Source organism: Halichoeres trimaculatus, unplaced genomic scaffold (genome assembly GCF_033239565.1).
Source record: "Halichoeres trimaculatus isolate MK-OKI-2021-1 unplaced genomic scaffold, fHalTri1.1 fHalTri1_scaffold_10, whole genome shotgun sequence".
Classification (NCBI taxonomy): Eukaryota; Metazoa; Chordata; class Actinopteri; order Labriformes; family Labridae; genus Halichoeres; species Halichoeres trimaculatus.
The window spans coordinates 17,617,557-17,639,990 of NW_027437187.1; the positions used below are offsets into that span (position 1 = coordinate 17,617,557).

The window sequence follows — 22,434 nt, forward strand, 5'->3', positions numbered from 1 at the left end:
AGCAAGTGAGTGTGAACAGTTCCCTCCAAATCTGTACGTCCTGCCGAAAATATTCCTGCTTGGTGGAATAAATGTAATAAAAATCAGAGTTAACGTCGTTGTCTACAGTGATATCCATCCATCACTGTATTCCAATTTATGGAGATGCTGCTAGAGGCCTCCTGAACATTTTTGAATCACCCTGATAATATTTTCCTCAATCACTTATAAACAGATTAAAATAAGCTGATAGCTCGTCATGTAGAGTTGCTAGCTCCCCAAAAGACATATTCTAAAATGACAATGAAATGAGAAGATATGTAGCTGTGGCCCAAAAACTATTGCAGCTGGGACTAGTTTATGATGTATCTAATCCCAAAATTATTTTTTTTAAAAGAGAGGTAAATGTTGTATAGTTGGAGTTGAAATATAACATTTTCATCTAAATGATTAGGCATTTCAAGCTTTCAAAGGTATCATTATTTCTTTTCTTTTTTAGTGTGAACTACTGTGATGTTGAGAAGTACTGTTAGCTATATTTCCACACTACATAGACCTTCTCCAGTGGCCTCATATTAATAATCAATTAAACCAACTATTAATTACTACAAGCTTGGTCCAGAGATCTTATTGGATGTAGCTTTGTTTTAAGTGCAAATCTGAGCACTGTTCAAAAAATGTATTTGCCATGGTGAGAGAGTGAGACAAAGACCATGTGAATCACTGTAATGATAGTGACCTGCTGCAGCTACATGCTTATTTGATCTTTTGTGATAAAAACAATTGTGGATAGCAAACACAAAAAATTCACGAAGACAGAAAAGTTTTTCACTACATTCATATTTATTTACATACGAATGGACAGGTCCAGGACAGCATGAGCCACGTGAACAGGCCTGCATAGAGGCACACGGCATCTGAGGTCCAGAAGATCTTCAGCGTATTCCAAAGATGATGTCTGGCTGCAGAGGGATAAAGTCTCACTGAGTGTATCCTGAATCTGGGTAAACAATTATATTTTTTGTGGACTAAATGTAAATGCCAATGCAGCGGTCGGTCACTCACACGCTGCAGGAGCTGCTGTCCTGTGAAGGAGCGGGTGTCTTGAGGCTGGCCATCCTCTTCCACTGCTTTGCAGCGTAGGTAACCATAGAGATTAGCCACTTGGAGGGAAAAACTAGCTACTACAAGTGACTGGGAGAAGATAAGGCATTGGGGACATTATGTTCTGTGTCTTAAAATATGTGTATGTACAGAATGCATAAAGCCAAAGAAGTCTCACCAGCCATTTCATCTTCATGGAAAATAGAGAGGTGAAGAAGAAGAAGGTCCATATAAAAGGACAGATGATCAGACCCAGCCAGAATATTCTCGCCTCTGTCTCTGTTCCAGTGTTTCTGCCCTGTGAGGTCTGTACACACACACCCACACACACACACACACACACACACACACACACACACACACACACACACACAGAGATAGCTAGAGAGTGTGTGTAATGCCGTAATGCCACCAGGATTAATATCTACAAAATTATCTAGTACACTTAAGGTTGTTCTTAAGAATGACAGGATCATACTTTTTTGGCCTCAAAAACCCAGAGGCTCCTTCCATCCTCATCAATCTGATTCCACCAGCGCAGCCCCACCAACAGTCTGCCAGTCACGTTCTAAAACACAGGGTGATACTTATCAAAACACACAAGGTGAAAAAAGTGCACAAGAAAAGGCTGAGGAATAGGGAAAGTAGGCTTCTGTGACCTCTCACCTTGACAGACCAGAAGTCAAAAGAGAGCAGAGTGATGATCAGGACAAAACATGATGGAAAACTGTCACTGATCCAGTCACAACACAAATAGGTGATAATAGCGACCACTCTGAAGAACAGGTGTAAGAAAGAAGCAAGGGGGTGTCTGAAATGAAAACCAGATGGTAAGAAAATACACATTGAATTAAAACTGCTGACACAACTTGTCAAAAGAGAACCTGCAATCTTGAAATTATGTAATTTACAAACAATGACTTCTGATTTAATCAATTTCCATACTGATTTTTACATCAATTAAGCAAAAGTCTCCACTATACATCACATGCCAAGCGCAGCCCCTGCAGCGCACCTTATGACAGAGCTTGTCCGCGCCCCCTCCTGCTCGTCAGCAGCAAAGTCCAGCTCAACATCCTCTGTGTCATCCGCCATCGCCTGAGAGGGAGCTACCACAAAATCAGACAGACCAGACATCCCTGGATATTATCAAGAGCCCACACTCAAACATTGCATTAAAATTCAGACTCAGAAGCTGGGTGAGACGTACAAATCGAAGCAATAGAGCGTACACTTTGTGGTTAGCTGAGCAGCATAACAGAGCTGGAGGAAGGCAGGTGTTGCAGTGAAACAAGACCGACTCCAACCCTGTCTTTGCTGACCATACGTCATCGACAGCAGAAATGCAATTTATATAAAGGTTTAAAAAGCGAAAACACCTTCAAGTTCCCTATAGTTATTTAGATAGTTACTTTCGGTCAGTTGTATCATCTTAATAAAATGTGTTGGTGTTGAGACATAGTATTTACACGCTCTCAATTGTGATTACGACATAAAAGCGACCGCGGCAGGACTCGAACCTGCAATCTTCTGATCCGAAGTCAGACGCCTTATCCATTAGGCCACGCGGCCGTTGATGAGCATTGCGAAGATCACATACAAATTTAAACGTCTAACAATGTAGTTTAAATGCGAAAAGGTACACGTATTTGACATAAATACATACAGTTAAAATCACATTGCTATTCAGAGAAACTGTAGCCTCACTGCTGTGATTTCAAATCACACGCTGGTATAATTTGAACGAAGACAGTCATCCAGACCGCTTGGAGTCGCTATCGCTTTCTTTTACAACTTAAGGTCACTGCGGATCGATGGAGGGAAGCACAAGGTAGTAGCTTCTGTGCAATGTTAAAAGTAGTTTTCTTGATGCAGTTGTTGTTACACATCTCAAAAGTAATCGGATTACGTGCACATTTCGTTTTCAGCGTCACTATTTCTGACAAACATATCAGGTTTATGTTCATTGCTGTGCTTTATTGCTCGGTGGATAGCGACACATGGGTGAAATGTTTGTAAACATTACTTAAGTTAGCAGGATGGAAATTGATCCATATTATTTATGAAAACAGGGTTGCTCCATGGGTAACTTACTGGGCTGTGCTGAGCATCAGCAGATATCTAAAGTAAATCTTCGAGTTGTTAAAGACTGCATATTTGAAGGTAGATGGACACTTTCAGTTAGTTCAGTAAATGAATCAACAGATATAAAAATAAATACATGTCTTGATAATACTGCATAATTTTCTCCAGCCACATCACGCATCATTAGAACTATTCTGTATTTCCAGCCCTTTATAATCAAATATCTCATCATGCCTGACCATGTCACTGTTGATTTTGTTGTTATTTTTTTTTGTCCCCTTTAGCTCTGGTCTGAAAGTCTTCATGAGGTGATGCTGCGTGTGTTGCGCTGTCCTCTGCAGAGGACTCTCATCTCTCCGCTATGGAGGTGCCAGCACTCCCACTACTCCACCAAACCTCACTCTGTTCAGGGGGAAGACTCCACAGAGACTCGCATGAACCCCCTTAACATTCAGATGCTTTCAAGGAACCTCCATGAGCAGATCTTTCATGACATTGAACCAGTGTACAGTGACGATGATGTAGAGCGCAGCATCAGGCATCTGCAGCAGCACAACCTTTGGGGCAAGGAGACTGCACTGCTACCTGATGTGGAGCTGAAGCTGCCCCAGATGTATGGCAAAAACATTGATGAGCACTTTCGAGTCTTGGCTGAGAAGCAGAGTCTTCCCTATCTAGAGGCGGCTTCTGCGCTTCACAGGGCAGAGCTCCCGCCCATGCCACAAGAATGGAGCTGGGAAGCTGGCTGGACACGCTATGGGCCCAATGGGGAGAGTCAGAGGGTAGATTTCCCAGCTGAGTCGGCTCTAGTTTTTGATGTGGAGGTGTGCATGTCTGAGGGGCGGTGTCCAACACTGGCTGTTGCTGTGTCTCCCACTAACTGGTGAGGAAGAAGCAAGGGTCATATAAAAGATAGATACACCCAGTAGTATTAAACTGTTCATTTGAATTATTAATTCCATCTCTTCAGTCTTCTGCTTTTGTTTCAGTTGATAAATGATTTCCACTAATGCTACCAAAATGAAGAATTTTATATGTTTTAAAACTATAAAATGTGTTGTGAATTGTGGTTCTTCCTCTTTTGTTACTGTAGGTACTCTTGGTGCAGTAAGCGTCTGATTGAAGAGCGCTACTCCTGGTCAAACCAGCTTACCCTAGCTGACTTGATCCCACTAGAGACACCTTTGAACTCAGCACGCCCTCCAGGTGGTCAGTGGAAGGAGAAGCTCATAGTGGGCCATAATGTTAGCTTTGACCGCTCTTTTATTAAAGAGCAGTACTTACTCAAGGTCAGTATTCAAAGTAATTTAATCTTTATGGCTGTGTAATGTACTTTATGGAGTTAATCTGCCCATTTATGATGTAAAGTTCACGTCAAAAGTATTTGTCCTTCTCCAAGGGTTCTAAGGTTCGCTTCATGGACACCATGAGTCTTCACATGGCAATCTCTGGTCTGACTGGGTTCCAGCGAACACTGTGGATGGCCAATAAACTGGGAAAAAAGAGGGGTCTTCAGGAGGTGAAGGCGCACATCAAGAAAACTGGACAGAAAAAGCAGGGTCCTGCGGTTCGTGTCTTAAATTCCCCACATTTTGGCATAATATGCTTTAATCAGACTGCTGCAGTGTTTATTCTGGTGTGGTCAGCTGGATACATTATACTAATATGTGTCTTTTTACAGGTTGGCTCCTGGGACTGGGTGAACATTAGCAGCATTAATAACCTGGCTGATGTTCATGCTCTTTATGTTGGAGGACCACCGCTGCAAAAAGAAATCAGAGAGACCTTTGTGAAGGGGAGCATGGTGGATGTCAGAAACAACTTTCAGGTTCAGAGATCCTTATCAATTCTAAGTCAGATCATCAATTATCATCTACATTTACCAAACAGCTTCATCATACTGTAGGAGCCAATGATCTTTCCTCTACTGACCTCTACAGGAGTTGATGCAGTACTGCGCCATGGATGTTGAAGCCACACATCAAGTGTTCATGGAACAGCTACCGCTCTTCTTGGAGAGGTTTGTAGTGTTAATAATTGTCTAAAAAAAAAGTATCTGCTGAAAACTCATTAATTGTCTCTCATCCTCTCTAAGGTGCCCTCACCCTGTGACGTTGGCAGGAATGTTGGAGATGGGAGTAAGTTACCTTCCTGTCAATCAGAACTGGGAACGTTATCTGGAAGACTCAGAGGACACATATGAAGAGCTCCAGAGAGAGATGAAAAAGTCTTTGATGGCTCTTGCAGATGATGCCTGCCAGCTGCTGCAGGATGACAGGTGAGAAGAAGACCAATTCAGTTTCTCATGCCTTATGTACTGATATGATATAATGTTAAATAAAGCTTTATTTACTTTTTTATTGCTGAAGATACAAAGAGGATCCATGGCTTTGGGATCTAGAGTGGGATGTGCAGGAGTTCAAGCAGAAGAAAATAGTAGCGAGTAAGAAGAAAAAAACGGCTGAAACACGCACTGCTACTCCTCTCCCAGACTGGGAAGAAGGTATTATATCTGTTTCTCCACGATGTTTGAACCAGGCTTTAAAGTCATGATAGCATCAAAAAGTTAAAAACCTTTGTACCAGACCCAGGTCCACTGTCTGAAGAGGAGATGGCTGGTCCAAGTCCCGGCAGGTTGGCTGTGGAGAAGCTGAAGGAAACAGTGAATCGACTTCCTAAAAGAAGACAACATCTGCCTGGACACCCAGGGTAGGACTGTTATTAATAATATTTATTATTTTCACAGAGAGTTTATATCAGAGTGTTTACCCCACTGTGTCCTTCAGGTGGTACCGCAAGCTGTGTGAGAAGATGTCTGAAGAGGACAGCTGGTCACCTGGAGCCAGCCTCATCAGCCTACAGATGAGGCTGACACCGAAGCTCATGGGTCTGATGTGGGACGGTTTCCCGCTGCATTACACAGAAAAACACGGCTGGGGCTACCTGGTACCTGGACGCAGGGATAACCTGATCGCTGAAGAGGAAAACGCGGGGCCTGTGTGCCCACACAGGTATTTGTCACACTATATAACAACATCACAACATGAACTCACATGATTTAGTCCAGAATGTCACAGGTAATGATGCTTTTGTTTATTAAACCACATGTTTGTCCCACAGAGCTATTGAGAATGTTTACAAAGAGTACTGTGAGCAGAACAGCAAAAAGCAGCCGCAGTATCTGGAGTGTGCGCCTTCAGAGGACTTCATGCTTTCAGACAGCTCTGTGTGGGCAAAGGTTATTAATTTTTTGAATTTACAGAAGCATTTTTCTAAAGCTGTAGATTTTGCATGTTAGCGGCCTGTAAATCGTTATTTATTGTTTTTTAGAGGCTTGAGCTAACATGGACAGCATGTAGCTTTCACAGACTGTCTTTCAATAGTAAAAGCCTGTTTGACTCTCAGTTCTTTTAATTTAATTTTACCTTATTTGAAGGTGGAGGAGTTAAGTTCCCTGGAAAGTCTGGCTGAAGAAAATGGAGTCAAGATGATGAAAAATGGAGAGAGAAAGAAAACCGTAAGTGAATGGGAAGGTAGTTATTTTTCAAATATGCTTTTAAAATTGTTTTTATTTCAGAAGAGACAAAGCTCCATCTATCTGTATATCTATCTATCTGTAAATCTGTCTATCTGTATATCTATCTGTATATCTATCTATCTATCTGTATATCTATCTATCTATCTGTATATCTATCTATCTATCTATCTATCTATCTATCTATCTATCTATCTATCTATCTATCTATCTATCTATCTATCTATCTATGAGCACATGAGTGATTGAGAGAAGCACATATAGAGAAGAGAAAGCGAAACTTGAGTATCAATCTCATTACCCAAGTATTGATCAATACTGATCCCAATGTTGGCATCAATAAATCAATATATAAGATTCATCGGCACACCACTACTCATAACAGTATACATCAAAATATATTTTTATGAATGGATCAAAGAGCTGCACACCAAAAGGCAAAGAGCCACATGCAGCTCCTGAGCTGGGGGTTGGCCTCCCCAGATCCATAAACTTGCAGTTTTTTGTGGTTATTGTGTGTTTTTAGTTTCCTTGAACACAAACAAAACATTACTTTGAGATTTGTTGTGTTTATTTATTTTCACTCTGTTTCCACAGTCCAAAGGCTCAGAGGGAAATCACTGCAGTTATCACCATGGAAATGGCCCCTACAATGATGTTGATATCCCAGGGTGCTGGTTCTTCAAGTTGCCTCATAAGGTTTATTTTAAGATTGAATGTAAGTAGCACTCTTCCTATATAAAGAGGATATCAAAGTCTTATTAATTTTGTGTCTTCCAGGATGGAAATCACAACAATGTCGGCAGTCCTTTCTCCAAAGACTTCCTATCCAAAATGGAGGAAGGTACTCTCAGAGCAGGGCGGGGTGGAACCAATGCGACGCGAGCGCTGGAGATCAACAAAATGATCTCCTTCTGGAGGAACGCCCATAAACGTATAAGGTACTGTTCGTTTGTGTCACTGAATGATTACAATTATAGTCTATTTAGGTTGTCAAGAAGGTGAAGATATGAATTTACTTCGTGTCCTCACAGCTCTCAGATGGTGCTGTGGCTACGAAAAGGAGAGCTACCCCGCACTGTCAGCAGGTTTGTCTGTTATATATTACACTAAACACTTTATTAAATTTATCCATAGGCTTTGTAGCTAGTGCTGTGTATGACAATCTTTCTGTCCCACAAGACATAAAGAGTTTGATGAGGAGGGCCAGTATGGTGCCATATTACCTCAGGTCATCACAGCTGGAACGGTAACACGCAGGGCTGTGGAGCCAACGTGGCTAACTGCGAGTAATGCTCGGGTGAGAGGCAAAGCCGCGCATCACATTCATATCTGGGATTGCACTCTCATCTTTTTGAACTAAGCTGCATCAGTTTGTTTGTTTGTGTACAGAGGGATCGGGTTGGCAGCGAGCTGAAGGCCATGGTGCAGGTGCCTCCAGGATATCACCTGGTTGGAGCAGATGTAGACTCTCAGGAGCTGTGGATTGCTGCTGTGCTAGGAGAGGCTCACTTTGCTGGCATGCATGGTGAGATCTGCAAGTTTTCAAACTTAGTGGACCTCTTTTCAACCTGTATCTTCAGTAACACATTAGAAGACTTGTTTTTGTTTCTCACACATTGACTTTACTTTGGCATCCAACTCGGAATCAGATTAGCCTTTATTCACCCAGTATCTTTAAAGGGATACAAGAAATTTGACTGCAGGTTTAAACTGTTCTTTCTCTGTACAAAAAAGTTTGAATAAACACTAAATTTCACAAAAAACAGGGATTAAATAAGTTAAAATAAGCTTTTATCCCAAAATAAAAATGTTAACATAAAGTTGAATAGCCCCATGAATGAGGTTATCAAAAATGTTCAAGGGGGAAAACAGACTTAACAGGGTGTAGTTGTGCATAAGGCATATATGAATCATAGTTTTATGGCAGGTTTAGATTTCTAACAGTTCATCAGAGTGATGGCCTGTAGGAAGAAAAAACACTAGTTAAACTCAATTTTTGAATTTCTCCTGAAAGCCCAGCCATCCTTTTTTCCCCCTTAAGAGTATTTTGCTTGTTTTAGGCTTTTTACTGTCACTTTAGTACCCCACAGCTCAAAATGATCTGTATTTATTTCACACTGGTGTTTTATGAAACCCTGTTTTAACAGATGTCTATGTTCTTCTGGGTCTAGGCTGTACTGCGTTTGGCTGGATGACACTTCAGGGAAAGAAAAGTCAAGGCACTGACCTCCACAGCCGCACAGCAGACACCGTAGGCATCAGCCGAGAACACGCAAAGGTGTTCAACTATGGACGCATTTATGGTGCGGGACAACCCTTTGCTGAAAGGCTGCTGATGCAGTTCAACCACCGCCTGGGTCAAACAGAAGCTGCCAGCAAGGCCAGGCAGATGTATGCTGCTACAAAGGGAACACGCAGGTAGCAAGATGAGTAGCTGTTAGGGGAAAAAAAAACCACATCTGCTTTGTCATGATTTGATATTAAGGCTGCTGATTTATGTCTGTATGTTTTGATAGATACCAGCTGTCAGAGGAGGCTGAGTGGCTGATAAGTGAGCTGGATATAGATGTGCAGAGGGAGGAGAACGGAAGCATCACCCTGGAAGAGTTGCGCAGGATCACTAGACTTGCATCACAGAGGTGAGGGAGCAAGACAGAGATCACAAGAACATCCACCGGGAGAATTTTTGGTCAAAGTGTATTCTTTATTTGTCTTGTATTACTCAGCTCAAGGCGCAAGAAGTGGGAAATGGTCGACAAGCGTCTGTGGGCTGGAGGTACAGAGTCTGATATGTTCAATAAGCTGGAGAACATCGCCAACTCAGCTCAGCCAGCCACGCCTGTTCTCGGCTGCAGAATTAGCCGAGCGCTTGAGCCCAAAGCCGTAAAGGATGAGGTGAGCTTATCAGCAAGACTGACAACTGCTGCCGTTTAACCAGTGACTGAAGTCAACTTCAAATGGCATAAAAATGTGTTTTTTTAAAGTTTGGAAGGCAAAGTGGAGATGTTGATTGTGGTTTAGTACTGAAGACAGAAATGTGTATTTGTGTTTCAATGGGTGTTTTCATGTTTCTTTTTTCCAGTTTATCACAAGCAGAGTGAACTGGGTGGTCCAGAGCTCTGCTGTAGACTACCTGCATCTGATGCTGGTGGCCATGAAATGGCTCTTTGAGGAGCACAACATCGACGGTCGTTTCTGCATCAGCATCCATGATGAGGTGCGGTACCTCGTCAGCAGCGAGGACCGTTACAGAGCGGCACTGGCACTGCAGATCACAAACCTGCTGACAAGGTCTGCTTTCTATTTTTTTCTTTCCTGTTAAAACATCATCTTTATACGAGATAACCAACCTAGCAGCCACTCTGACGTGTGCCTCTTGTCTCCTACAGGAGTGTGTTCGCCCATGCATTAGGCATGCAGGACCTCCCTCAGTCAGTGGCTTTCTTCAGTTCAGTTGACATCGACGCGTGTCTGAGGAAGGAGGTAAACATGGACTGTGTGACCCCGTCTAATCCCACGGGTCTGGAACGAAGATACGGCCTGCCGCAGGGTGAGTCTGCTCACCATCATCACTTGACTTTTATTGTCTTAAATAAATAAAGATGACGAGGGAAGCTGAGGGTTTCTGAAAGACAGATTGTTACAGTAATCAGTAGTTCTTGCTGGAACCCAAACAATGAATGAAGATGTTTTACAATTATATTGTAGGTTTTATTTGCACAGCTCAATACTGAAGGAACATTTAGTTTATTTATTAAACTAAAAGAATGCATGCAATTGAAAAACTTAAAATATTTTAATTTTTTAGTCAAGAACATGTTAAAAAATAGAAACACTTCTCTTTAAACAAAGCAGCCTTTTACAAAACCTGAAATTCTCCTCACTTTTAAGTCCTCATCCTGTCTTGGCGAAGGCCAACTTAAGCACTGCTCTATCTTTAAAGAAGTACTGTGGCTTATAAATGAAACTCAGGTTAGCCCTTAAAAAGTCCTGAAATAATGTAGAGTGCAACTTACAGTAATAAAATCATCACACTGTTGAGGTTTAACTGAAGAAAATCATGCCACAAACTAAAAAATTATTTGGATTGAACCAGTGCAGCTGATAACGTGTCTGCAAACTCTCCCCAGGTGAAGCCTTGGACATCTACCAAATCATCGACATCACCAAAGGCTCTTTAAACAAAAGGAGATAAATGTCTGAGACCAGAACAGTTCAAAGTGCCAGCAGCCAGTGAGTCACACTGCGTTACCAAACTGTGTCACTGTTTCCTCTTCTTCTGTTTGGGTTCTTGTGTTTCCTCTGCCTCCTGTGACTCTGCAGCCTGAAAGAAAAATAGTGTGGTCAAAGAAGTCAGGTGTTGCACCTGCCATGTGTTAAATAATGATAAAAACAGTGTGGCAGACAGTGAAAGCACTGAGTTACCTCATCACTGTCCTGCTCCTGCAGAGCTGCATCCAGAGTTGCAGCGTTGATTCGGAAATCTCTTGAGGTGCTCAGCTTCATGTACTGCATCAGATTTACCTGCACCAGCAAACAAACACACACACACATGATGCTGCAACACGCTGTCTGTAACCACTTCATTGACAGTCTGCCTCCTGTGTTTTCACTAAGCTTTGAGCAACATGTTTCTGGATGGATCCTGAGAATCACATTTTGTAATACCTTTGATTTCTTTGAGAGTGTGATGAGGAACTTTTCGTACTGCTCGATGCTGAAGATCAAGTTAGGGATGGCTTTGGTCTCACGCAGGAGTTTGGCCTGATGAGAAAAGTTTTTTTTGCAGAAATATTTTTATTTATGTATAAAAACATTTGATTGTATTTTTTTATCATGATGTTTCATTTGTAAATAAATAATAAATACAACATGTCCTTACAGAAGCAGCAGTGTTGACTTCATTCCTTTTCTTTTTCTTCTTGTCATCCCCACCACTCAGTTCTCCACTCTTACAGATAAAAAAACATCATCATTTTAAAACAGCATCCTCCTTTAGGGCTGAAATTGTGAAGTCAAAGTCACATATGGCATAAATTTAAACTCTTGAGGTGTACCTGTGCGTACGTGATGAAAGAGTAACACTGTGGTGTCAGGTGAGAACCAGACAGTTTGACCTGCACAAAAAAAACACTGTCAGTATGACATTGGATGTACCAAAAGATTCAAACTAACAGTTCATCTGACTCACCAGCTTTTCAAAGCGTGCAGGCAGTGATCCATGCTGGCTTGAACACACCTGAATATACTGAAAAACACAGATTGAGAAGAAATTTTAAACCCTGCAAAAGGCTTAAACGTCACATTTAGTTTTTTATCCTTAATAGTGGACAAACACGCACATATTTGACCAGAGTAGTAAGGATGGTGTATGTGCGGCTCAGTTCTCTCAGAAGTGTGATGGTGCAGGTGCCAGGCAGCAGGGCTGTCTGCACCAGTTCGTTCAACGCCGTCAGAAGAGTCCCAAGCTGCAGAGTCACAGCCTTCTCCATCTGATCCTGCTGGCCTGCAGTCTCAGTGGCATCACCTGCACACAGGAAATATTGCACAAGAGAAGTCACACTCGTCTCCTTTTTTTAGAGCTCACCTTTAAGACAACTGAACTTACTAGAGCTGGATTTGTCGGAGGGCATTTGGCTTTTCTTTTTGGCAATCAGCCAGTCCACTTCATCCAGCACTCGATCAACCTGAGACAGGACCAGCAGCTGGGGCCAAGGATGAATTTAATGAGCATGAGGCACAGACATAGACTAAGGGATGTCACAGAAAATCAGCGGCTGAAATTTAAGAAGCACTCACAGTTGCTGTGGATGCAGTCTTCATATTGACGATGGCAAAGTGAGACTGTTTTTCCACTTCCACGTCCTGATAATGCAGCAGAGAAGCAAAGGTATGGTCAATTTGATCTGAGCTGCCTTGGTCACTGTCATGTTAATGTCATTAACAGCTAAATAATGATTTACTAGATATCTAGTTTTTCTGTGTGCATTGCGACTGACATAAAAGCTAAAGCTGTGTCCCCTCTTCATACAAAAAAAATCTAACATGGTCTGATTTAACTTTTCATTTAAAGACGTATTGTGCATTTTTTTTTAGATTTTATACCGTATCTCCCCCATAGTAGCTTTACATGATTCACTTCTCGAAATAATTCAGGTTTTTCTCACACAGGTGTTTTAGAAAGTCCTTTTTTCAGCTTCTGTCTGAAACTCTTCATTTTAGCTGCTGTCTCTTTAAGGCTCCCTGCTCCACAAACCCCCTTCCCTCTGATTGGCCAACCCTCTGGAGGCCCATTGGGGACAGGGATATGGGCAGAACTTGTTTGAAGCCCACCCCTTATACGTATCATAAATCAGTTAGATCCTATGCAGTGAGATCATCATTTCGACATGTTACGCAAAGATGTTGTGAAGGTCTCTTGCTATTTTAAGAACATTTTTTTTCAGCAGTTTACAGACAGATACAGGGATTTCTGACAATATATGAATATGTTAAGGTTTTAAAATCAGCACACTAATTGGGTTAACATCCAGAGTTGTTACTTATACACATTTAAATTATGAGAAAGCATGATCCTGCTTTTAAACTTTTACTTCAACAAATTGGGTGACATGACTACAATGTGGTGACAATGTTTAGATGGTTGAAAAACTGTAAAATAGCACCATCAAAGAAACAAGCATTAATAAATCAACATTTCTTAAATAAAAAAACAACTGGTATTTCCAAAAATTAAGAAACAAAACACTCTAAAATATTTTTTTCAATATCAAAACACGACCCTTGCAAGCTCCAGTTGAAACCCTGCTACATTCTAGTGCCCTGCCAGCATATTTAGAAAATAATGTGTGTACCTGATCGATATCTCCCAGGTGGCTGTGAATGTCCTGACAGAGTTCGAGCAGCAGACTCACTGGACTCTTGTACAGAACATGCAGACTGAAGAGAAGAGAGAGGAGGCCCTTGGAGAAAGAGGAATCCTCTAAAAGAGAGAAAACCATCAGAATCATCACCCTGCAACACTCGACAGACACAGATTAATCACAACTCACCAAAGCTGGTCTCTTTGCAGACTTTCACCGTCCATGTGATCATCTGGACAAACTGAAGATGCAGATGTGTGTTAATAAAAGAATAACGTGCCTATTTTTTCTTATTTAGTGCACGTACAGTGTTGTGTACCTGCTGAGAGGATGGCTTTAGCTGTCGTGAAAGCACACTCAAAATGCTCACTAGCAGCTGAGCCTCTTTGCTGTTGAAGTCATCCTCAGTGCCGCTTATCTGGGTAAACAGCGCCCTCTAGTGACAAACAAAAACCACAGCATGTGTGAAAAAGGTGAAGCAGGGTTGGCTTAATTTTAATCTAGTAAAAAGTTGGTATTGACACAACATTCTGTGTAGACTCACCTGAAACTGTCTGATGTAAAAGAAGTTCATCTCTGTAACGTTGCCATCATCTGGCTCTTCATTGTCCTCTGAGGCGTCTGTGGGAAACAAAGAAAACAGAAATTTCAGTATTTACTCAGGTGTTAGACCAAAAATTCACTGCCTTTAAAGTGATTAAATGTGTTTGTCCAACCCATGGTGGCGAGGAGCTGAGGCATCTTATCGGGGTAGCGCTGCTGGCAGGTTGTGAAAATCCTAAGCAGACCTTCCAGACACAGCAGAGACAAGCTGCAACGCTTCTCCTTCTTCCCTGCATCCTCCACAGCGCTGGGGATGTTAGTGTAGCGCCACATCAGCACACTGAGAGGAGAATTTGACACACAGTGATCTCAGTAAAGCTTGATAAGTATTTAATTAAACACTATAATGAGGTCAAAGTATTCAAACCTTGTCATTTCACACAGGAAGTGGAAAGTTTTGTCTGTATTCTGCCCATCTGGGCCATCTGCGTGCCCATTTTCCTCAAGTTGCTGGATCTTCTGAACAGCCACACTGACTGCATAACGCACAAACTCCCCACTGGAGCGAAGCACAGAGAGAGCCTCCTCTCTGCTTTGAGTACTATCTCTGGAAAATAAAAGAAGGTTACAACATGTTTTGTCAAATTTGCAGAAAAGTTTGTAGCCTGACTAGGAAGGAGTTTTGCCATAGTGATGAAACTTGTCATGCATTCAATTCAACTCTTTCTGACACTTATAGCATGATTTGTTTTCTGATTTACTGATGGTGATGTAGTGTTTGAGGACTTTGAAAAGAAGCCATTTTTTGAATATGGATAAAATTTTCTCTGTGCTGTTATCAAATATCTGCAGAAAAAGGGGTTAACCCCCAAGGACATTCACACTGACATGGTAGCCTCTTTAGGGGAAGATGCTGCATCTTTAAAAAAGATGTGAAAAAGTGGGCAGCTGAATTCAAGAGGGGTAGGGAGAGTCTTGAAGATGACCCAAGGTTTGGATGTCCTGCCACAGCAACAACCAAAGAAACTACAGACTGTGTTGAAAAATAACCGTGCTGTAAGTGTCAGAAAACAACAAATTTAATGCATGCCAAGTTCCATCACTATGGCATAACTCCTGCCTCGTCAGGCTATGAACTTTTCAGCCCACCCTCGTATACGATGTGATTTAAATTAATCATGTTTGATTTCCATCTTCAGATGTAGCCCGCAACTTTGAGTAAGCCATGGTAAGAGCATCTACCTGAAAAGCACAGTCAGGAGTGTTGAAACGAAGCCCAAAGACAGCAAACTGCGTGGAGTCTTGTGTGAGGGAACTCGACCCTTCCCAGATTTCTCCTTCAGGATCTCTGACAGCTTGTGGTAGCGATGAAACAACTCCAAGAGCTCCTCAAAGTGGTTTTTACTGAGTCACACAGAGAGAGGAAACTTTCAGACAAGTCTCAATAAACTTAAACATCCTATACACAAAAGAGAAGTGGCTCTCACCTGTAGTTTGCTTTGCTGAAGCTGAACTCCATGAGGATCTCGTACACTCCCATCACCAGCACAGCGTAGATGTTGTTCTTCACTCCAACGCTGGAACTCATGGAGAACTCAGCTGACTTGTCCTGCTCATCACAAAGACAGAACATTCAGACCTTAAACTGTCTTTAACATAGTTTTGTGCACATCATTATTTCTGTCTTGCGTACCAGTTCAAAGTCCTCAAGTTCACACTTGATCATGCGAGTTTTCATGCTCTCCAGGATTGTGTGCAGCTCAGTCTGGTACCCTTCCTCCTCCTCATCATCATTATCACTGTCATCACTGCTGTGATGGGCTGACCGGCGCATGTTCTGCAGCCACAACAGGCAGTGTACAGTACAGCTCAGCAGATGAGCCTGAAAGGGGAAGAAATCAAATTTATGAACATCAACAGAAAAAAACAGTCAGAACAGTTCAACACGGTGAGTAAGAGTACCAGTGGCTCCTGTAGATAGACTTGGTTTCCCTGTGCTGTGATGCATGGCTCTAGTTTCACTGGGGGCAGGAGGTCCTGTTCAGGTTCATAGTACCGCCTCAGCTGTGGTTCAAAGACATCACATTCAGATTTTTATGTTCGAGATAACATTATAGTCCCACAATTTTGCAAAGACAAGCATACCTGTGAGAAGAGGGTCTGCATGATGGAGCTTGCAAGTTGGGAGTTGCGGCGGAGAACATCAAAGAAACCCTGAAACAGGAAAGAGAAAAGATTTCACTCTCTCAGAGCCCAACATCTTTCTTCACCTTTAACAAAAGCAGAGGTTTCATGTTTTCTCAAAGTTTCAGACAGGACTAAAAGAAGACCACTAACCTCGTAGAGCATGAGGCGAACATCAGCCTGCTGGCCGAGACAGCGGCGGAGGCTGCTGAGGATCTCCAAACAGAAGGCTTCATTTGCGGCAGAGTTGTAACGAGAGTGAACGTCCACCTGGATCTGTTTCAGAAGATGGTCAGTAATGAAATGCACGGAAAAAAATGGACATCAAATGCTAAAACAATGAACAAAACCAGCAAGATTATAAAATATCTCAAAAAAAATATAATTAATGGAGTAGAACAATAAAATAAGAATTGATCAAATCAATCAAACTCATTTAAATTGGACTACAATAAAAAAAAAGAACAAAATAAAGACAATGACAAAAAACCTGCATATTTGAAATCTAGATCAAAATAGTTTGTCTCTAGTTTACTTTTTAAAAATATTCAGAGAGTATTCCATTTTGGCATCTAGTCAGTGAGTTTCAAAGTTTTGGAGCATAAAAAGAAAGAGCCCAGTCAATGAAACATGACAAACATTTAAAAGAGAAGATTCAAGGACCACAGTACTCTGGCTGAACGTAAAATGATGGTTCATCTGTAACATTTTGAGAAACAAGCTTCAAGGGCAATAAAAAAAACATGCAAAAATAATTCAAAGACCACAAACTATTGAGGCGTTACTGTACCTGACTCGAGGAGACTGCCTGACTACACTGGCTGGAGGCCAAGCTGCCCAACACTCTGAAGTTCTTCAACAGCAACAAGAAGCCGGTCACTGCAGACTTCCTACCATCCAGTTGGCTAAAACAAAGTCAGAGGGAAAACTTTGTGGTAAATCATCTTGACTCTTCTTTAAAAAACAGTTTACCCATCACTCTATTGAACAGGTTACGGTTTTTAAAACCTAGAAGCCAACAGCACAAACCTGGAAAACATGGCCTTCCGGAGAACAAGAATCAAAGCATCTTTTAGGGACATACTGACTTTGAGCAGTGGCTGGAGATAAAACAGAGAGCAGTGAATAAACAAACAACTAAAACCTCTGCTAACTTAACGTATGTGTGTATGTGTGTGTGTGTTTCTAGGTACCTGTACTGCTTTAAGAAGACCTTGAACTGTGGCCAAAGGCAGGAACGACAGGTGGTCAAATGTCTCTGTCACCTTTGAGGATGACTCCAGAAGGATCATTGGAGCAGAAATGACGATGTCAGAGAAAAGGTCTGATGAACGTAAACAGATAAAATGTTAAAATCTAATATCTGAATAGACTTACAAGATACTGCATTTGATTAGAAAGCTGGGCACAGTGTCTGTGAGGTTGCTTTACCTAAGTAATGACTGACAGGTGAGGCTGTCTTTGTGACCAAACGGTTTAATACTTGCTCCAGTATCTCTCCTCTGATAGGCTCATGCATCTGTTGTAGGAGTAAGACACATCTTTTAAGCAGGAATGAAACAGAGTTTAATCTGGTTGATAATAGTATATTTCATCTCCATTTTGATAATTCTTGAAAACGAACAACAGTTTTTACCTTGAAGCCCTGCAGGAGCACCTGTCTTCCTAGCTTACATGCCTGCTGAGCAGGGGTCCGAGCTATCGTGGAAGAGCCTTCGGTAGTCTTTCCAAAAGGTCCAGGTTTGGGTCCAAAGTTATCCATCAGGAAGAAGCCAAGCTGCACAAGCCCCTGGGTCACATGATCCCAGCCGAACACACTACAAGGATGAAAGAAAGAGTTGGAAATATAATTTAATTTACTCATAAGCTCACTCATATTTTATAGGTTTTTATTGCATAAATAACAGGATAACATATTTTTACATATGAATTTTAGCAACCTCTCCAACATTATTTCTTGTGGGACAAACTATCCCAAATAATAGCTGTTGTCTCATTCAACTTTATACTGTTTTGACCTGTTCTTGACTGTGTCCAGAATCATTCGAGCCAAACTGCGGTGTCCAGGCAGGAGGTCTTGCAGAAACTTTGACCCCTGCTGCAGCTGCTCATCCTTGAAGCTCTTGATAATTGCCCCCTTCATAAGATCAAATACCTACCCCACACCAAGGAGAGCAGAAAGTGAATGAGAAAACAGAAAAGACTCTATAAAATAAAAACAGAGAAGAGGTGAAAAGGACGGATTTCTAACCTGTTCTTCATAACGCTGAATGCGTGCCACAGAGAGCAGCAAAGCCACACTGAAAGGGCACAAGTCACCATAAGATGTCTGTGGAAATGCAATAGAATAATTGAATTACACTAAGATCTATTGATTTACATGGAGAACAACTTCACTAAAACTGGGATGAGATGAAAAAAACCTTTATGCTTTTAAGGAATTCTCTCCCAAGTTCATGATCTAGTCTTATAGCAAAGACGATGTGCAGGATAACTGTGCCCTCCACATGCCGTAACTGGTCTTGAGGGATGGACTGAACCTCTAGATCCAAATTTCTGAGAACATAAAAAGAGAAAAACAATATTCAGCAAATAGAAAGCTAGTACTTCATTTAGGTATAGATACAAGTTTGTGAATACAGTAAGTTGCAGAGTAAGAGCCACTCACTCTCCGTGTTTCTGCTCTTCCTCCTGGCAAACATCTTGCTCCTTGAAATAGCCAATTATACCATCCAGGACCTGTTTCTTACCACCCTAATGGACATGACAGAGCAGCACAGGTAAACAGATGTTTTTTTAAAAAAGACAGAGGAAAGTTGACCTGTTACTACAGATGAAAATGTTGTCTGTCACACACACAGATACACAATTACCTTAGCAGATAAAAGCAGAAGCTGATAAACCAGAGGTGGGATCTCCTGCAGATCTAGTTTGTTAAACATCCTCAACACTTTCTCAAACACAAACTGCAGCTCCTCTGATGACAAAGGAACATCCCTACAATGAGCCAGGGACAAAAAGGATTATCAATGCATTAAAAAGAGGCATGAGGAGCAAAAATATGAGTAAACTAGTTATATCTTTGTAAAACCAATGATAAAAGGAGGCAAGTTAATGTAAAAGAGCCTATATTATTGCGGGAAAATCTGAAAAGCATCCAGGAACGTGACGATTCAAGCTCTTACCTGAACATGGTTGTGAGGTGGATGACACATTGTGAGTCCCATCTGCAAGGAATAAAACAACAAAAAAATAAATACCACAAAAAGTATTTGCGTTGACTAAAAACAATGGTTTCATCTTGAATGCTTTAAAACAGTGAGGAAAGAAGGTATGACAAATGTTTGACAAACTGACAGCACTACTTCAAAATTAGTGTATATCTTTACAAATGAAGTTTAAAGCAGAGACCTGCTTGAGCAGAGAGTATTAATCAGCTGTTTCTTGTACTCCTCCCCATTCAGTTCACCTAAAGTTAGGAAAAAAACAACCAGCAAAGAGACAGAGATTCACAACCAGTTACATTTTCATCTCAGAGATGCCAAAACTTCTGATCTTATATGAATTTAAATAAATGAGGCTATGAAAGTGCACATACCTTTGCCATACGACAAAGTCTCACAGGCAGAAAGGGCAGTAAGCACAGTAGGAAACAGCTCCAGTGATTTCCCACTACCCATTTTTCCCACTTTAATGGCTTCAACGAAAAGAGAAGCCACTTGTGCGAGGCAATCCCCAGAGAGTGTATGAGCCTGTGTGTAACATTAAAGAAGCAAAGTAGTTGTTGGACACTTCAGTCAATAAAGACCACTTAGCTCAGAGGGGAATCTGGTACGAGTCAGCCATGAGTCCACAGTTGATATTCATTATAAGTTGCATTTTTTTCTTAATTCACCTCCAGCATCAGCAATCCAATGATATCAGCTGCAACCTCAGTCTGAAGATCCCCAGACTCACACAAAGGGATGCAGTGTTGGTAAATAAGAAGTCTGCGGTTCAATCCTTCAGTGGAATTGGAGGGTGAGCCTAAACAAAAGAGCATTAACTTTACTATTATTGCCCTAGATACCATTTGTGACATTAAAACATTGTTGGTGTCAAGTGGACTTACCTTTGAGTATGCCTTTAATCAATGGACAGACCTTCTTACCATTTAGTGCACCGTTGGTAATAACATTGATCAGCTACAAAACAGAGATAAAGTTTAGGTTTTGTCCCAGAACTCTCTAAAGTTCAAGCTCTACAACTTAAAACTGTAATGTGGAGGGTTGATGAAACAACTGTACCTTGTCATCATTAAAGGAGGACAGATATTTCTGAAGCTCAGAGGTGCTGTCCCCATCTGACAGAGTAACTATTCTATCTAATTCAGCCTTCATGATCAACCTGTCGAAATTCACAAGGTTGGCTTGTAAACGCAAGAAGAACGAAATTCGTGTTTTGCTGTAAGCCCTGAAGGTGCGTTGCTGTCTACAAGTGTTTAGCGAAAAAAATGAAATATTCGAACAAACGTTTTACCTTCACGAGCCGATAGTCTGGTAATGGCAAAATAAAATACCTTACACTCAATTTGCGCTAACAGAGCATATCTATGAAAAGCTACAGTTCAGCTTTAGATAAAGAGCTTTCATAATATGAAAATAAATTCCCGCCAGTGCTTACTTCCTGTCTTGCTATCTGGTTGCCATGTTGGATCAAAAGTGTTACACTCCCGCTTATTTTACTAATGTCTTACCATTGTGTTTTTGATTTTTTTTTTTATTTCAAATCCTGGGATGATTGTAGTGTCGTTTTGGATAACTTGTAAAAATTTACATAAATAAGAATTACAAAAATCAGTCGTATTCCTTTCAGTTTCAAGTGAAGTGGAAAACACTGCTCTTACAGACCTGGCAACCACTGTGACGCATCGAGACGTCACGCCGTAGATGGGTTGCTAATGTTAGTGTTTCCTTTTTGTTGGATTACTGTTGGATATTAATAATGATTTTGAGCTCCGTTTGTAAAATGTCTTATTTGGTTGTACAGTATTTGAGAGAAAACTTAAAAGTGAATGTTGTAATTTTTAACCTCATTATCTTGCTAGTGAAGTTTTATATCCATAAGTGCAAGGTCTAAAGACCAAACCCTCTTCTTGTGCCTTTAAAGATGAGTTAGAACTCAATATTCTGACATTAGCAAACTCCTGTTACAAAAAAGCTGCTAAAACTTTAACCTCATGCTCCAAATTTAAAATATTTTCCTGAACTCTTGTTTATTTATTTGTCTCCCCTGTATTCCAACTACCACACACTGATCACCCACTTCACATCATCCTTGACCAGAGAAACAGCAGCAGTGGACGACTCACCTCTCTGCGCTGCAGGACCGAGAGATACAGAAGATCGTTCCTCCCTGCAGCCATCAGAGTTTATAATTCTTTAATCTATGGAAGATGAGCCCAAACTACATAAATTTCCCTTTGGGGATTAATAAAGTATTCTTTCTTTCTATCTATCTATCTATCTATCTATCTATCTATCTATCTATCTATCTATCTATCTATCTATCTATCTATCTATCTATCTATCTATCTATCTATCTATCTAGCTATCTATCTAGCTATCTAGCTATCTATCTAGCTATCTATCTGTTTACACAGTATAATAATTGTTTTCAAACCTTTGGCACTCTGTTTGTATGTCTGTTGTTTTATCTGTTTGCTCCTTTTTGTACTGCTCCAGAGTATTACCTGCCTATTATTACCTGTTATCAAGCAGCATAAAAAATACTGCCATAGTTCTGAACTAAAACATTACACAGATGCTGAATGGATATGTGTAGCATAGCCAAATATATGAAGATAAGATTCTGAGTTTAATTTTATTACTACTGTGCTAGCACTGTGCTCAAATTGGGGTGCACAGGTTTACAGAGTGGCATGAAGACACTGTGCGCACACAATAAAAGCATTTGTTAACCCTTTCTATACTGTTGACTCATGTCTACTTTGGTTACTGAGGAGCAAGTTAAGCCAGGGACTTACTTTTAAGAGGTGAACTAGTTTTTTTAATTAGTCTGACACAAAAACTAAACATGCCTAACTAAGTAAGCCTTGCAGGGTGGCATGATAGTGCAAAAGGCCTTAAAGTTCCAATC

The 22,434-nt window shown here is 41.0% G+C and overlaps 3 protein-coding genes and 1 non-coding gene across 10 annotated transcripts; 1 reads left to right on the forward strand and 3 right to left on the reverse strand.

Annotated features, from left to right (window-relative positions):
* Positions 1 to 803: 803 nt before the first annotated feature.
* Positions 804 to 2,397, reverse strand: LOC141796756 (Golgi apparatus membrane protein TVP23 homolog A-like). Of its 3 annotated transcripts, none has more exons than XM_074678015.1 (7): positions 2,294 to 2,397; positions 2,099 to 2,192; positions 1,750 to 1,894; positions 1,562 to 1,651; positions 1,262 to 1,390; positions 1,045 to 1,173; positions 804 to 941 (listed from the first exon to the last, which is right to left on the reverse strand). In XM_074678015.1, the coding sequence occupies exons 2-7, from the start codon at positions 2,176 to 2,178 to the stop codon at positions 915 to 917; spliced, it is 600 nt and encodes a 199-aa protein (XP_074534116.1). In that variant the 5' UTR covers positions 2,179 to 2,192; positions 2,294 to 2,397; the 3' UTR covers positions 804 to 914. The 3 variants fall into 3 exon arrangements, with proteins under 3 accessions (XP_074534116.1, XP_074534117.1, XP_074534115.1); XM_074678016.1 differs by having other exon boundaries at positions 2,316 to 2,378; XM_074678014.1 differs by having other exon boundaries at positions 2,099 to 2,379.
* A 185-nt stretch (positions 2,398 to 2,582) lies between these two features.
* Positions 2,583 to 2,655, reverse strand: trnar-ucg (transfer RNA arginine (anticodon UCG)). Its single transcript has one exon. It is a non-coding gene; the product is annotated as a tRNA-Arg (tRNA).
* A 119-nt stretch (positions 2,656 to 2,774) lies between these two features.
* On the forward strand, positions 2,775 to 10,976 carry polg (polymerase (DNA directed), gamma). Of its 4 annotated transcripts, XM_074677262.1 has the most exons (24): positions 2,921 to 3,038; positions 3,156 to 3,246; positions 3,453 to 4,051; positions 4,262 to 4,457; positions 4,568 to 4,735; positions 4,850 to 4,996; positions 5,109 to 5,188; positions 5,264 to 5,446; positions 5,538 to 5,671; positions 5,754 to 5,877; positions 5,955 to 6,179; positions 6,289 to 6,406; positions 6,605 to 6,685; positions 7,301 to 7,402; positions 7,484 to 7,644; positions 7,738 to 7,791; positions 7,886 to 8,003; positions 8,096 to 8,231; positions 8,878 to 9,124; positions 9,223 to 9,345; positions 9,433 to 9,601; positions 9,789 to 9,997; positions 10,096 to 10,256; positions 10,837 to 10,976. In XM_074677262.1, exons 3-24 carry the CDS (start codon positions 3,480 to 3,482, stop codon positions 10,899 to 10,901), a joined length of 3,573 nt encoding a protein of 1,190 aa, XP_074533363.1. In that variant the 5' UTR covers positions 2,921 to 3,038; positions 3,156 to 3,246; positions 3,453 to 3,479; the 3' UTR covers positions 10,902 to 10,976. The 4 variants fall into 4 exon arrangements, with proteins under 4 accessions (XP_074533361.1, XP_074533363.1, XP_074533364.1 ...); XM_074677260.1 differs by lacking the exons at positions 2,921 to 3,038; positions 3,156 to 3,246 and adding an exon at positions 2,775 to 2,914; XM_074677263.1 differs by lacking the exon at positions 3,156 to 3,246.
* fanci (FA complementation group I) lies at positions 10,893 to 20,974 on the reverse strand. Of its 2 annotated transcripts, XM_074677258.1 has the most exons (37): positions 20,583 to 20,974; positions 20,408 to 20,480; positions 20,192 to 20,322; positions 19,895 to 20,048; positions 19,708 to 19,765; positions 19,482 to 19,523; positions 19,170 to 19,293; positions 18,965 to 19,050; positions 18,720 to 18,852; positions 18,548 to 18,625; positions 18,315 to 18,451; positions 17,933 to 18,113; positions 17,728 to 17,815; positions 17,490 to 17,620; positions 17,326 to 17,396; positions 17,087 to 17,201; positions 16,450 to 16,572; positions 16,258 to 16,326; positions 16,075 to 16,176; positions 15,806 to 15,994; positions 15,600 to 15,721; positions 15,355 to 15,516; positions 14,540 to 14,719; positions 14,286 to 14,452; positions 14,114 to 14,190; positions 13,889 to 14,005; positions 13,759 to 13,810; positions 13,561 to 13,688; positions 12,506 to 12,571; positions 12,315 to 12,411; positions 12,049 to 12,233; positions 11,898 to 11,954; positions 11,764 to 11,823; positions 11,589 to 11,657; positions 11,375 to 11,470; positions 11,132 to 11,230; positions 10,893 to 11,030 (listed from the first exon to the last, which is right to left on the reverse strand). In XM_074677258.1, exons 1-37 carry the CDS (start codon positions 20,673 to 20,675, stop codon positions 10,968 to 10,970), a joined length of 3,975 nt encoding a protein of 1,324 aa, XP_074533359.1. In that variant the 5' UTR covers positions 20,676 to 20,974; the 3' UTR covers positions 10,893 to 10,967. The 2 variants fall into 2 exon arrangements, with proteins under 2 accessions (XP_074533359.1, XP_074533360.1); XM_074677259.1 differs by lacking the exons at positions 10,893 to 11,030; positions 11,132 to 11,230; positions 11,375 to 11,470; ... (4 more) ...; positions 12,315 to 12,411; positions 12,506 to 12,571 and adding an exon at positions 12,580 to 13,357.
* Positions 20,975 to 22,434: the final 1,460 nt, after the last annotated feature.

What these genes read in the sequence shown, in the direction of transcription:
- fanci (XM_074677258.1), bottom strand. Translation starts at nt 20,675, where the DNA reads ATGAAGGCTGAATTAGATAGAATAGTTACTCTGTCAGATGGGGACAGC. An exon ending in TTCAGCAAAGCAAACTACAG is followed by an intron (nt 15,517 to 15,599) that starts GTGAGAGCCACT and finishes TGTGTGACTCAG; the next exon opens with TAAAAACCACTTTGAGGAGC. An exon ending in AGACTGCATCCACAGCAACT is followed by an intron (nt 12,412 to 12,505) that starts GTGAGTGCTTCT and finishes CCTTGGCCCCAG; the next exon opens with CTGCTGGTCCTGTCTCAGGT.
- LOC141796756 (XM_074678014.1), bottom strand. Translation starts at nt 2,220, where the DNA reads ATGTCTGGTCTGTCTGATTTTGTGGTAGCTCCCTCTCAGGCGATGGCG. An exon ending in CCATGAAGATGAAATGGCTG is followed by an intron (nt 1,174 to 1,261) that starts GTGAGACTTCTT and finishes ATCTTCTCCCAG; the next exon opens with TCACTTGTAGTAGCTAGTTT. An exon ending in GACAGCAGCTCCTGCAGCGT is followed by an intron (nt 942 to 1,044) that starts GTGAGTGACCGA and finishes ATCCCTCTGCAG; the next exon opens with CCAGACATCATCTTTGGAAT.
- polg (XM_074677260.1), top strand. Translation starts at nt 3,480, where the DNA reads ATGCTGCGTGTGTTGCGCTGTCCTCTGCAGAGGACTCTCATCTCTCCG. An exon ending in AAGAGCAGTACTTACTCAAG is followed by an intron (nt 4,458 to 4,567) that starts GTCAGTATTCAA and finishes TCCTTCTCCAAG; the next exon opens with GGTTCTAAGGTTCGCTTCAT. An exon ending in AAGATACGGCCTGCCGCAGG is followed by an intron (nt 10,257 to 10,836) that starts GTGAGTCTGCTC and finishes AACTCTCCCCAG; the next exon opens with GTGAAGCCTTGGACATCTAC.